General features: G+C 41.0%; 1 protein-coding gene across 1 annotated transcript in view; it reads left to right on the plus strand.

Annotated features, from left to right (window-relative positions):
* The window catches only part of LOC142184819 (vascular endothelial growth factor receptor kdr-like), a 114,947-nt gene that overhangs the window by 40,334 nt on the left and 61,106 nt on the right, over positions 1–13,507 (plus strand). Inside the window, exons 4-5 of the mRNA XM_075259913.1 lie at positions 3,098–3,225; positions 12,854–13,013. Of these exons, the coding sequence (XP_075116014.1) occupies positions 3,098–3,225; positions 12,854–13,013 (288 nt within the window). The remainder of the gene's footprint in view (positions 1–3,097; positions 3,226–12,853; positions 13,014–13,507) is intronic.

Raw genomic sequence — 13,507 nt, forward strand, 5'->3', positions numbered from 1 at the left:
GGCCAGAGTACGGAACTCGACCAATCAGCGCTGGCTCTGCTGGAGGAGGCGGAGTCTAAGATCGCTCCACACCAGTCTCCATTCAGGTCCGACCTTAGACTCCGCCTCCTCCGGCAGAGCCAGCGCTGATTGGCCGAAGGCTGGCCAATGCATTCCTATGCGAATGCAGAGACTTAGCAGTGCTGAGTCAGTTTTGCTCAACTACACATCTGATGCACACTCGGCACTGCTACATCAGATGTAGCAATCTGATGTAGCAGAGCCGAGGGTGCACTAGAACCCCTGTGCAAACTCAGTTCACGCTAATAGAATGCATTGGCCAGCGCTGATTGGCCAATGCATTCTATTAGCCCGATGAAGTAGAGCTGAATGTGTGTGCTAAGCACACACATTCAGCACTGCTTCATCACGCCAATACAATGCATTAGCCAGTGCTGATTGGCCAGAGTACGGAATTCGGCCAATCAGCGCTGGCTCTGCTGGAGGAGGCGGAGTCTAAGGTCGGACCTGAATGGAGACTGGTGTGGAGCGATCTTAGACTCCGCCTCCTCCAGCAGAGCCAGCGCTGATTGGTCGAGTTCCGTACTCTGGCCAATCAGCGCTGGCCAATGCATTCTATTAGCCCGATGAAGTAGAGCTGAATGTGTGTGCTTAGCACACACATTCAGCTCTACTTCATCAGGCTAATAGAATACATTGGCCAATCAGCGCTGGCCAATGCATTCTATTAGCTTGATGAAGCAGAGTGTGCACAAGGGTTCAAGCGCACCCTCGGCTCTGATGTAGCAGAGCCGAGGCTGCACAAGGGTTCAAGTGCACCCTCGGCTCTCCTACATCAGAGCCGAGGGTGCGCTTGAACCCTTGTGCAGCCTCGGCTCTGCTACATCAGAGCCGAGGGTGCGCTTGAACCCTTGTGCAGCCTCGGCTCTGCTACATCAGAGCCGAGGGTGCGCTTGAACCCTTGTGCACACTCTGCTTCATCAAGCTAATAGAATGCATTGGCCAGCACTGATTGGCCAGAGTACGGAATTCGGCCAATCAGCGCTGGCCAATGCATTCTATTAGCCCGATGAAGTAGAGCTGAATGTGTGTGCTAAGCACACACATTCAGCACTGCTTCATCACGCCAATACAATGCATTAGCCAGTGCTGATTGGCCAGAGTACGGAATTCGGCCAATCAGCGCTGGCTCTGCTGGAGGAGGCGGAGTCTAAGATCGCTCCACACCAGTCTCCATTCAGGTCCGACCTTAGACTCCGCCTCCTCCAGCAGAGCCAGCGCTGATTGGCCGAATTCCGTACTCTGGCCAATCAGCACTGGCTAATGCATTGTATTGGCTTGATGAAGCAGTGCTGAATGTGTGTGCTTAGCACACACATTCAGCTCTACTTCATCGGGCTAATAGAATGCATTGGCCAATCAGCGCTGGCCAATGCATTCTATTAGCGTGAACTGAGTTTGCACAGGGGTTCTAGTGCACCCTCGGCTCTGCTACATCAGATTGCTACATCTGATGTAGCAGTGCCGAGTGTGCATCAGATGTGTAGTTGAGCAAAACTGACTCAGCACTGCTAAGTCTGCATTCGCATAGGAATGCATTGGCCAGCCTTCGGCCAATCAGCGCTGGCTCTGCCGGAGGAGGCGGAGTCTAAGGTCGGACCTGAATGGAGACTGGTGTGGAGCTATCTTAGACTCCGCCTCCTCCAGCAGAGCCAGCGCTGATTGGTCGAGTTCCGTACTCTGGCCAATCAGCACTGGCCAATGCATTTCTATGGGGAAAAGTTAGCTTGCGAAAATCGCAAACTGACAGGGATTTCCATGAAATAAAGTGACTTTTATGCCCCCAGACATGCTTCCCCTGCTGTCCCAGTGTCATTCCAGGGTGTTGGTATCATTTCCTGGGGTGTCATAGTGGACTTGGTGACCCTCCAGACACGAATTTGGGTTTCCCCCTTAACGAGTTTATGTTCCCCATAGACTATAATGGGGTTCGAAACCCATTCGAACACTCGAACAGTGAGCGGCTGTTCGAATCGAATTTCGAACCTCGAACATTTTAGTGTTCGCTCATCTCTAATGAGGATCACTACCTGCCAGAATTGCGAAACTTGTAACATTGTATCAGAACAACAACCATAATAATCATAGCTGACCATGGTTATAGTGTATCTTTAAGATAAGATGCCCTATACTAGATGGATATTAGATCTATAGTATACAGATGTAGCAAAGATCAATGTGACACAGAATGTTAAAATAACAATCTAGAACAATATTAGATCTATAGTATACAGATGTAGCAAAGATTAATGTGACACAGAGTGTTAACTCAACTCTTTCAATGGGTTCCAATGACTTTTGCCTTCTGAGATAGGATATCAATGCACCGAAAGTTATCACACTGCAAAGTCAAGTTACACAGTGCTAGAGCTATACTTGAAATGTATCTACACCTTAATCTGGTCAAATGACCTTCCATTGGATCTGAATGGGTCATGATGGCCATACCTAGCTAGTAACCATTGTAATGTTCTTACCACCTGTGACTTCTTTCCACGGCTTTTCTTTATCTCCGATTCGGTCTTTTCCTTGCACAATGTTAATATTGCTGTTCCATTCAGGACAAGGGTTTGGGCAGAGAAAACAACAGTGGGGGTAACATCAACATAGTGATGAGCACTTGAGTTCTGTTTATTTCCTCTTATGGTTTCCTTCCAAGATCCTTGCACAATAGAAGGCACGTATGATTTATAGAACGTCTGTTATTACAAGGTAGGGGCTGCTTTCTATGTCGCTGCGCCCCCTCTTCCGAATCCTCTGTCCTAGATTATTATCTTACTAACTTAAAGGAACATCAGATTCAGTTCCTGGATAAAGTCAGACATTCTTAGAAGAAGTGTATGGCAAATAAAGTAACAGATGTAAAGTCGTTGGGCTCCTTAGAGAATCATTGTCAGTCCCAACAATTCTGTGTTGTTTCCAAAATGTTGAAGGCAACTTGAACATTCTGTGCTGTATATGTTTAGATGTAATATATCTCAGGTTTTACCTCTAAATATAAGACAAAAGACATCTCGATCTACTATTTTTCTTGCAGATAACACTCATCCGTTCCTTGAAATGAATACAAACATTCCTGGTAATGCACACCTGGTTGACAGGACAAAGGAACTGATAGTCCCTTGCCGCGTGAGCTCTCCGAAATTTAAAGTCACCTTACATTATGTAAGTATACAACGTAGTATGGTTGTGCTAGAAACGTATTCTATCTCTCAGACCCAGAAGGAATCTGTGTATATGTGTTCCTCACTAATATCTTACAACGTGCGTGCTACTTGTATATACATTCGTAGATATTCTCGGCGATTTATGCTCCGACTTGGAATGAATTCTCTTGTTTACACAATGGGTTGTTCCATTAAACTGGACATAGAATTTCAGGAAATTTAGCATATTTCCTCCCTTTGCACGGTTTACAGATTACGGTTACTCTGCATAGAAAAACAATGACCTTCACGAGTGCGTCCTAGAAAACAATGTATAGATATGTATCATGTCTGCTGAAACTCTGTAGCAACATAATGCAACGGAACAGTGTTTGCAGAATGATTATTGTTTTAGCCACTCTGAATTGATACTGAGAGAGTGAATGTCAACATTGTAAAGTGAAGTCCATGATGTTCCTGCTACAAAGCGACAACCTTGTTTAATACATAGAATTGGTACTACTAGGGATATGTTTAGAGCACCAAGATTTATAGACGTTTTGTCCAACGTTGAGCATTAATCGGATGAGACGTAACAAAGCCTAAAGTTATTCTCCTTAATCTATGATACTATATAGTATATGAATGTTTTTGTTGTATGCAGCCGGTCATATCCCCATTATTCTATTACCGTTACCTGGCCATGATCTATAGCACATTAGCCGTATGATGTAAGTGGATGGTGGTTCTGCACTTCAGTCCATTTGTCCTTAGGTGATATATTTTGCAAAACAGGTTAATTTATAATCCTCGATGGGTTAACCAGATGCGTTCCTAGCAGACATATTCCACCCAGGAGGATTTCTGATGTATTGTACAGGAGGCGGCCACAAGGTTAAAGTTTGTGGAGCTTTTGCTTTCTCTCCATTGACTGTGTTTTGACAGAATTTACAAACCATAATTCTTCTCGAAGTGACGTTCTCTAGAAGTCGTGTTTCTGTTTCAGATTGTTTAATTACAGTTCGGTCATGTTTCTCCGAGGCGGCTAGGCAAAGACTGTTGAAATTGGCAAGCTATCCTGGGAAGAATTTCACGCTGAGTGATTACAAATTTTGCGATCTGCTGCAATGCTCGAAGTGATAAAATACTTAGAATGATGAATGCATCCTCAGAATCTCAGCGGTAACTCCTTCTGCTTTGTGCTGACATCTGAAGGGGCATTTGACCCTTTTGCCATAGCAAAGGAATAAGGGCTACTTACTGAACTGCCAAAGTGCAGACCTGTAATATCAATGCTGTGCAGGATCATTCCTTGTGTTATGACAACTAAGGCCGTTCACATGACATTTCGATCCATCAGTTGTAAAATAAAACTGATGGAAACATATGATCATCCATTTAGGCCTCATTCAAATGAATGTGCAGGCAGAGGGGGGAAGTAATTCTATAGCAGAATCTGAGTATCATTCGACGTCCTTCTATCCCCCATTCATTCCCGTTCTGTTACCATTGATAGTTCAGTTCTATTCCATTCTGTATCAAGGTCACGGAGCAGGTTACAGAAAATCGCATCTGCCTGCACATTCAGTTGAATGCATGGGGCTTTGCATGGAGTCAATGTTCAATAAAAACTGATCAGTTAATCTGATGATAAAAATGTGATGTGAACGGGCCCAAGATGCTTAGGGACAATATAATAGGAAGTTCATTTTCCTTCCAGTTTGTTTTTGATGTGTTTAAGGAAAGCAACATTCATTCACATTGTAACAAATCAGGGATTCCAGACAGACGCGTTCTCCAATGCATAGTAATTGAAAGTAGTCGTAGAGAGTTATAATTAGCATTTATCTATAATTAGTTCAGGCCTCATATTTTCTTTGTCTTTACTGATGGTAATAGTCGTGGTCTCTATTCGCTGCCTATTAACAGTCTCTTACGCTTCATCCTAATTACAATTCTACTTCTTGAAAGGAAATGATAGAGTCGTGTGGAGACATTCAGTCGGCTTCCTGTGTATAAAGGAAGCCCAGGCAGGGAAGTACTCAGTGACGGTAAATATAGAAAGTCCAAATTCAAGCCAACAGTCACTACCTGTAAAAAAAAATCACAGAGGAATAGACTCCTTAACATCCAGAGGATTCATCTTAATGCACGGCTATTTGTTCCAGAAGTCGCCGATCCTGACTTATCTGTTTTAGTAAATGAGTCTATTCCCCATAATATAACAATTAGGAATCATTCTGTCTTAGATCTCCGAATTGTGCAATTCCTCAGTTATTCCTCCTAGAAAATTGTGAACAAATTGACAACTGGGTGTTACCAGCTGGGGTTGTGCAGCTTTGCTTCTAGTATAGCGAATGGCGGCCAAGATGCAATAACCCGGTATGGACCCTTGTAAGTGAGCAGAGCTGTTTGTTTCCAAATTCGAATGTTTGATATTGATATCAGCTCTTGCAAACCCCATTTAGGCTAAGGTCTTATATTGGGAATGCAGCAAAAAAAACGCTGCATTTTTTGCTGTTGCTTTTCTGCAGCTATATGGGCACAAAAGCGTGGGTCACAGGACTAAGAGGGTCCTAATTCAAGGCAAGGGCTAAGATGCAAGGGCTAAGATGCAAGAGCTAAGATGCAAAAGCCAAGATGCAATGGCTAAGATGCAAGAGCTAAGATGCAAGGGCTAAGATGCAAGGACTAAAATGCAAGGGCTAAGATGCAAGGGCTAAGATGCAAGGGCTAAGATGCAAGGGCTAAGATGCAAGGGCCAAGATGCAAGGGCCAAGATGCAAGGGCCAAGATGCAAGAGCTAAGATGCAATGGCTAAGATGCAATGGCTAAGATGCAATGGCTAAGATGCAAGAGCTAAGATGCAAGGGCCAAGATGCAAGGGCCAAGATGCAATGGATAAGATGCAATGGCTAAGATGCAAGGACTAAGCAGAAATCTAATACTGAAATAAAAAAAATCACGTTGCTGATATTTTAGGTATTTTTGACCAAGTGTCAGTAATACTTGGTTGGCAGGTTGCTGTGTAATGGGCCCCACAATATATTTTACTAATGGACCCTTGCCACCCTCAGTCTGATACTGTGCGCCTTGCAAATGCTGTGCAAACAGCTACACAATAGACTTGGCAACGCTGTGGTCGATGTGGCCTCTAGGATTTAATAGATTGTTATTAGCTGCCAACGCTAAATATAGTATTAATAGATATATGATTACAAGACAAAGCAAATGCATGAAAAATCCATCCAGTGCCAGCAATGTTATCATTTATCACCAGGCAAATACCGGGAGCGGCCGTCTGTTTTATGACATTGTCACTAAACCATTCCAAACAGTTTCTGTCGATATGTCCTAAATGATCGCTTAGCCTAAAACCAATCTATATTGCCTGGGATAGACCACAATGGCCGGCTATAAATATACATCCCTATAAATGGCCGCAGAGACAATGTGATCTATGTCTTGGTTGGCCACAGTTGAGTCATGGAGGTACATTACTGCGTATAGTCATGGCGGGGAGATGACAGGCAGCGAGTGACGGCTCGGATGGGAATAGGCTTGTGGTTTGGAAGCTTTCATGTATATAATGATAAATACTTTCCCCATCTTTCAACGCTGTGCACAAGTATCTTTGCTGATGGACGTGAATAGGATAAAGGAAATATGGAACCAATTAATGTAATGTAGGATATAGGACGGGCTTTATTATGTCACTGAAAGATCCTCTCTCAAACAAAGCAGCTATGTTATCCTATAGAAAGTCATTTCTAGTTTTATTCGTCTCATTTACCAGTTTACAGAACGTGACTGATACAAGGAGGACGACTGATGAAGATAAATACATTGCAGTTCTGGCTCATTTTGCACCAGGATCAGCTGCCATATTTGTTTTAGACGAAGCTGTCTAACGATAAGGGGTTTTCAAAGTCAAATAGGCCAAATTGCACTATAACTGTGCAAACCTTTATAGAATCCTCTGCCATGTTGGTGCACATGAGGCGTTACACTATTTTTTTTTTATTTTTTTTATTTTATTTTTTTTAATGTAGATTGTGAGCCCCACATAGAGCTCACAATGTACATTTTTCCCTATCAGTATGTCTTTGAAATATGGGATGGAAATCCATGCAAACACGGGGAGAACATACAAACTCCTTGCAGATGGTTTTCTGCCCTTGGTGGGATTTGAACACCAGGACTCCAGCACTGCAAGGCTGCAGTGCTAACCACTGAGCCACCGTGTGGCCCCAGGTGTTACACTATTGTTGGCCATTATATGGTTTGTATCCTGTCTTATGCCCCAGTTTTCTGTACAATATCTAATTGTCAGTTGCCCCTGAACTCGGCTTCAAAGTGGGTAGAGAATATCTGGCATGAAATCTCCCCTACGCTGCACACAAAGGAGAGGAGATCTGCTCCCCTATTACTTTGTGACACAACCTTATAGAAGCAGCAGCATGGAGGACATTATACAGCAGTGCTGAGCACTGGATACTTTGTGTTTCTGATTATTCCTTCTTACCTTCTCTTCTTTGTAGACTTCTACGGGCAGTCATTGATAATCTGTCTCATCTCCGCCTCTCTCCAGACTGATTTCAGCATAGTAAGCCATAAGGGCCGGAAGCATGGCGGACTATTGATACAACAGAACCCATTATAAGCAGAGAGTAACCATAACATTGTGAGACTTTAACTTTTCGTTGCGCTGCCGAAACTATGAAATTTCAGAATGTGCTTGCTGTAGCTGTATCAGTATTATTACTGTTGTTACTACGTTGCTTTGGATCAGACCTAGACATCCCCCACTCTACCAAGGTAATAAATACAATTTTCCAGATCACGTTCACTATGTAGGGAAGGTCTGTTTTGGGCAGTAAATCAGTGTCTGGGCCGGTGTGTAGGACATAGTGTTTGAAGTGTGTGGTCCGCTTAGTGCAGATATTCCCATCACATCCAGTCGTGCCTATTAGGTGGTGGGCAGGTGTCCCTGATCTAGGCCACACATTGCTGCAGGACGCCCTTAGATATGAGACTTATCTACAGGCCTATTGTAATCCATATCTTATAGGCTTTGTCCACTAGATGACAGCAGATAACCTGACACTTTATAATGTGTTATTCCATATAGGGCCTCAGATGAACATAACTTTTATATATGAGACCGATAAGAATGGTTTCCATCGTTCTACAGCGCTACAGAATATGTTGTTGCTATAGAAGCAGTGGGAAATAAATAAATGATTAGTAATTAATTTGTAGCAGAAGTCAAGCTAAAGAACAGTTCTATCTCAATGTTGTTATTTCTGGATACATCGTATACTTCACATGGTACTTTACAGAAAGGGTTACAAATAGGTTTGAGGGATCGGAAATGTTCGGATTTTCATGATCGTGATCGGAATTCCGATCCTAATCTTTTCCGGTGGGATCGAGGTCGGAGGTTATTTCTCACAATGCTTGGCTACTGGCCAATCATTGTGGGAAAAGCTATAGTATCAGATGAGCGAGTACTATTCGAAACTCCCGTTTCGAATAGCACGCACCCATAGGGATGAATGGAAGCGGCCGGCACGCAGGGGGTTAAGCGGCCGGACGCCGGCAAAGTCTGCTGCATCCATTCATTCCTATGGATTTACCAAAGCCTGCCACTCTTCTGCTTCGTCCCTGTTTTACCGTATACTCAACTCTGCTGCATCTGAGATGTAGCAGAGCTGAGTAAACAATAAAGCAGGGACGAAGCAGAAGAATAGTATGGTAATAGTATCTATCTACTCGCGAACTTTGCTCAACTTAGCTGCATAGAAGTGCTGTTGCTGCCGTTTCCGTTCTCGCTCCTCTTCTGTTAGAGATGCTGGGAGAAGGTGGGGCTTGTGGCTTAGAAGAGTGTTGGTGGGGACTGGGAGGGGAGATGTGAGTGATGCACTCACATCTCCCCGCCCACACTCTCCTAAGCCACAACAAGTCCCGCCTACTCCCATCATCTCTAACATTAGCCTAGGGAGGTGGGGGCGCACACGGCGCTCTGAAGGCATGTCAAAGAGAGAAGAGGAGTGAGAACAGGGAGCGGCAGCAGATCTGTGCAGATAAGCAGACACCAGGGGGGCTAAGTAGCTGGGGGATTTTTTTTTTTAATCACTACCCAGCGTGGAGTCCAAAAATTGAAACAATTTTTGGACTCCATGCTGTGTAGTGAATAGGATTGTTTTTAAAATACAATCTTCGATTATTAAAAAAAAATCCCATTGACTTGCATTGGGATCGGGATCGGGTTTGAATGGAAAATGATCGGAAATCGGATTTTAAAAACGATCCTGAAATTTCAAGATCGGCTCAACCCTAGTCACAATGTATCGTCTTCAGATTGAACGTGTCTTCTCTTTATCCCTTTGCTTTCTATACATTTTTTGTTATTGCTTTATCTGGATTTTGGAGTTAAAAACAGTTTTGTGAAAGGTTTTTTAGTAAAAAATTTTGCTTTGTTTTTTGCAGCTGCTAGGTTTTACACTACACAGCCTGCTCCAGAATGCCATTTACAAGCGAACCCGCCAGACTGACTGACAGCTTGTTCACATGAATTTAATATGGTCATAAATCAGTTAATAAGAATGTGCAGGAGAGGGCAGAGCCGGGCTGGAGAAGGAGCTGTCAGGCTGATGGATTGGCTACTAAAAGGCATTCTGCGGCTTGTATTGTACAGAAGATCTGTCTAAAATACAGGTTGATCATCAGAAAAATCCTCTAAAGTCGCGCAGCCTTTAAGAACATTTATAGCAGCTGTGATTGCTTTTGCTTCCGTGTCAGCACGCCGAGGACGGAGCAGTCTTTACATTGCAGAGCTGCTAGAACTCATGCTCCATCAGTAGAGGGAATGGAACCCTCACATGGAGCTTCATGTACTAAGCAAAAGTTTTAGGGTGAAGCCCCACATCGCAGATTTTGTTGTGGTTTTTTGAGCCAAAGCCAAGAATGGATTGAGCAGAAGGGAGAAGTCTAAGAACTTCTTATATATTCCCCATTCCTTTTGTAGCCAAAAAAAACCGCAACAGAAAAAGCTGGGTTTCCGCAATGTGGGGCTTCAGCCTTAGGATTTGGGCAAGCCTACACACCTACCTGTCTCTTCATGTAATCCCAGACAGACTGTTGGGATCAGGTCTCTATAGGGGCCATATCACTTACAGGACAATTCCTTCAAAGGGCGGTCACACCAAAAATCAATATGTTGTAGATTTCTCTTTTTATTTATTCACTTCATTTTGGTAACTGAGAAAAATTAAGGTATTAAGGGAACATCGAAGGGGAATTTATTGCAGGCAGATTTTGAGGTGGAATTTTGGTTTAAGATGAATTTATGTAACACAACAAATCTCTCTCCAGAATCTTTGTGTTTTATGTAATGTAAATAGTGAATATATAGGTATGAATGTAATGTATAGATATAGATAGAGAGATGGATGGATGGATGGATGGATGGATGGATAGATGGATAGATAGATAGGAGATGGATAGATAGATAGATAGGAGATGGATAGATAGATAGGAGATGGATAGATAGATAGGAGATGGATAGATAGATAGATAGATAGATAGATAGATAGATAGATAGATAGATAGGAGATGGATAGATAGATAGATAGATAGATAGATAGGAGATGGATAGATAGATAGATAGATAGATAGATAGATAGGAGATGGATAGATAGATAGATAGATAGATAGATAGATAGATAGATAGATAGATAGGAGATAGATAGATAGATAGATAGATAGATAGATAGATAGGAAATAGATAGGAGATGGATAGATAGATAGATAGATAGATAGATAGATAGATAGGAGATAGATAGATAGATAGATAGATAGATAGATAGATAGGAAATAGATAGATAGGAGATAGATAGATAGATAGATAGATAGATAGATAGGAGATGGATAGATAGATAGATAGATAGATAGATAGATAGATAGATAGGAGATGGATAGATAGATAGGAGATAGATAGATAGATAGATAGATAGATAGATAGATAGATAGGAAATAGATAGATAGGAGATGGATAGATAGATAGATAGATAGATAGATAGATAGATAGATAGGAGATAGATAGATAGATAGATAGGAAATAGATAGATAGGAGATAGATAGATAGATAGATAGATAGATAGATAGATAGATAGATAGATAGATAGATAGATAGGAGATGGATAGATAGATAGATAGATAGATAGATAGATAGGAGATGGATAGATAGATAGATAGATAGATAGATAGATAGATAGGAGATAGATAGATAGATAGATAGATAGATAGGAAATAGATAGATAGGAGATAGATAGATAGATAGATAGATAGATAGATAGATAGATAGGAGATGGATAGATAGATAGATAGATAGATAGATAGATAGGAGATAGATAGATAGATAGATAGATAGGAGATAGATAGGAGATAGATAGATAGATAGATAGATAGATAGATAGGAGATGGATAGATAGATAGATAGATAGATAGATAGATAGGAGATGGATAGATAGATAGATAGATAGATAGATAGATAGGAGATAGATAGATAGATAGATAGATAGATAGATAGATAGATAGGAAATAGATAGATAGGAGATGGATAGATAGATAGATAGATAGATAGATAGATAGATAGATAGATAGGAGATAGATAGATAGATAGATAGATAGATAGATAGATAGATAGATAGGAAATAGATAGATAGGAGATAGATAGATAGATAGATAGATAGATAGATAGATAGATAGGAAATAGATAGGAGATGGATAGATAGATAGATAGATAGATAGATAGATAGATAGGAGATAGATAGATAGATAGATAGATAGATAGATAGATAGGAAATAGATAGGAGATGGATAGATAGATAGATAGATAGATAGATAGATAGGAGATGGATAGATAGATAGATAGATAGATAGATAGGAGATAGATAGATAGATAGATAGATAGATAGATAGATAGGAAATAGATAGATAGGAGATAGATAGATAGATAGATAGATAGATAGATAGGAGATGGATAGATAGATAGATAGATAGATAGATAGATAGATAGATAGATAGATAGGAAATAGATAGATAGGAGATAGATAGATAGAGAGATAGATAGAGAGATAGATAGATAGATAGATAGATAGATAGATAGGAAATAGATAGATAGGAGATAGATAGATAGATAGATAGATAGGAGATGGATAGATAGATAGATAGATAGATAGATAGATAGATAGATAGATAGGAAATAGATAGATAGGAGATAGATAGATAGATAGATAGGAAATAGATAGATAGGAGATAGATAGATGATAGATAGATAGATAGATAGATAGATAGATAGATAGGAGATAGATAGGTAGGTAGATAGATAGATAGATAGATAGATAGATAGATAGGAGATAGATAGATAGGAGATAGATAGATAGATAGATAGATAGATAGATAGGAAATAGATAGATAGGAGATAGATAGATAGATAGATAGATAGATAGATAGATAGATAGGAGATAGATAGATGGATAGATGGATAGATAGATAGATAGGAGATAGATAGATAGATAGATAGATAGATAGACCATGCAATGTATTTTGTAACATTGTTACTGTTTTACCCTTCCTTTTAGTCCCTCAGTAAATCTAAAATCGATCAGCGTGGGATGGAGTGGGACCCTAAGATCGGTTTTACGATACCATCTCCCCCCGACAGTCTAAAAGAAATTTTACAGTGTGAGACTGAAGTGAAGGGGAGGCGCTATCACTCCCTGTTCTGGCAACAAACTAAAGGTAAGCATGAAATATTGTTTTTCCACTTCTCATGGTCTATATTATTTACAGTCCATTATCATTAATTGCTTTGTAACAATTTTTACCTAATCGACATTCACGGAAGGTTTGCTCAGGGTTTGTCTGACTTGAGGGCTGTTTCTAGTTTTTGACACTGCTAGGACTTTACACCTCTGAATAGTTAATCATTTTATCAGATTTTCTACTACTAAAATTCAGCTTGGAGGACAACAGCCAAGGATATTGTTCGGATACAGAACAGTATTTGTCTGAGAGCTGGGAAGATGAAGCTTTGGCATCGTGACTCTTACACCATCTGAAACAAGTAGTCTGTCTGCCATTATGGCCCAATGGGGCAGAGTTATGACAACTGTCTTAGTTACCTATATCAGCCAGTCACAGTGCAGTGTACCCGTCTACCTGTTGTCATATGAAGGGGTGACGTGCTTTCACATGCTACCAAGATCTCTGTTTTAGATATAAGAAACACAGTC

This window comes from Leptodactylus fuscus, chromosome 11 (assembly GCF_031893055.1).
Source record: "Leptodactylus fuscus isolate aLepFus1 chromosome 11, aLepFus1.hap2, whole genome shotgun sequence".
Lineage (NCBI taxonomy): Eukaryota > Metazoa > Chordata > Amphibia > Anura > Leptodactylidae > Leptodactylus > Leptodactylus fuscus.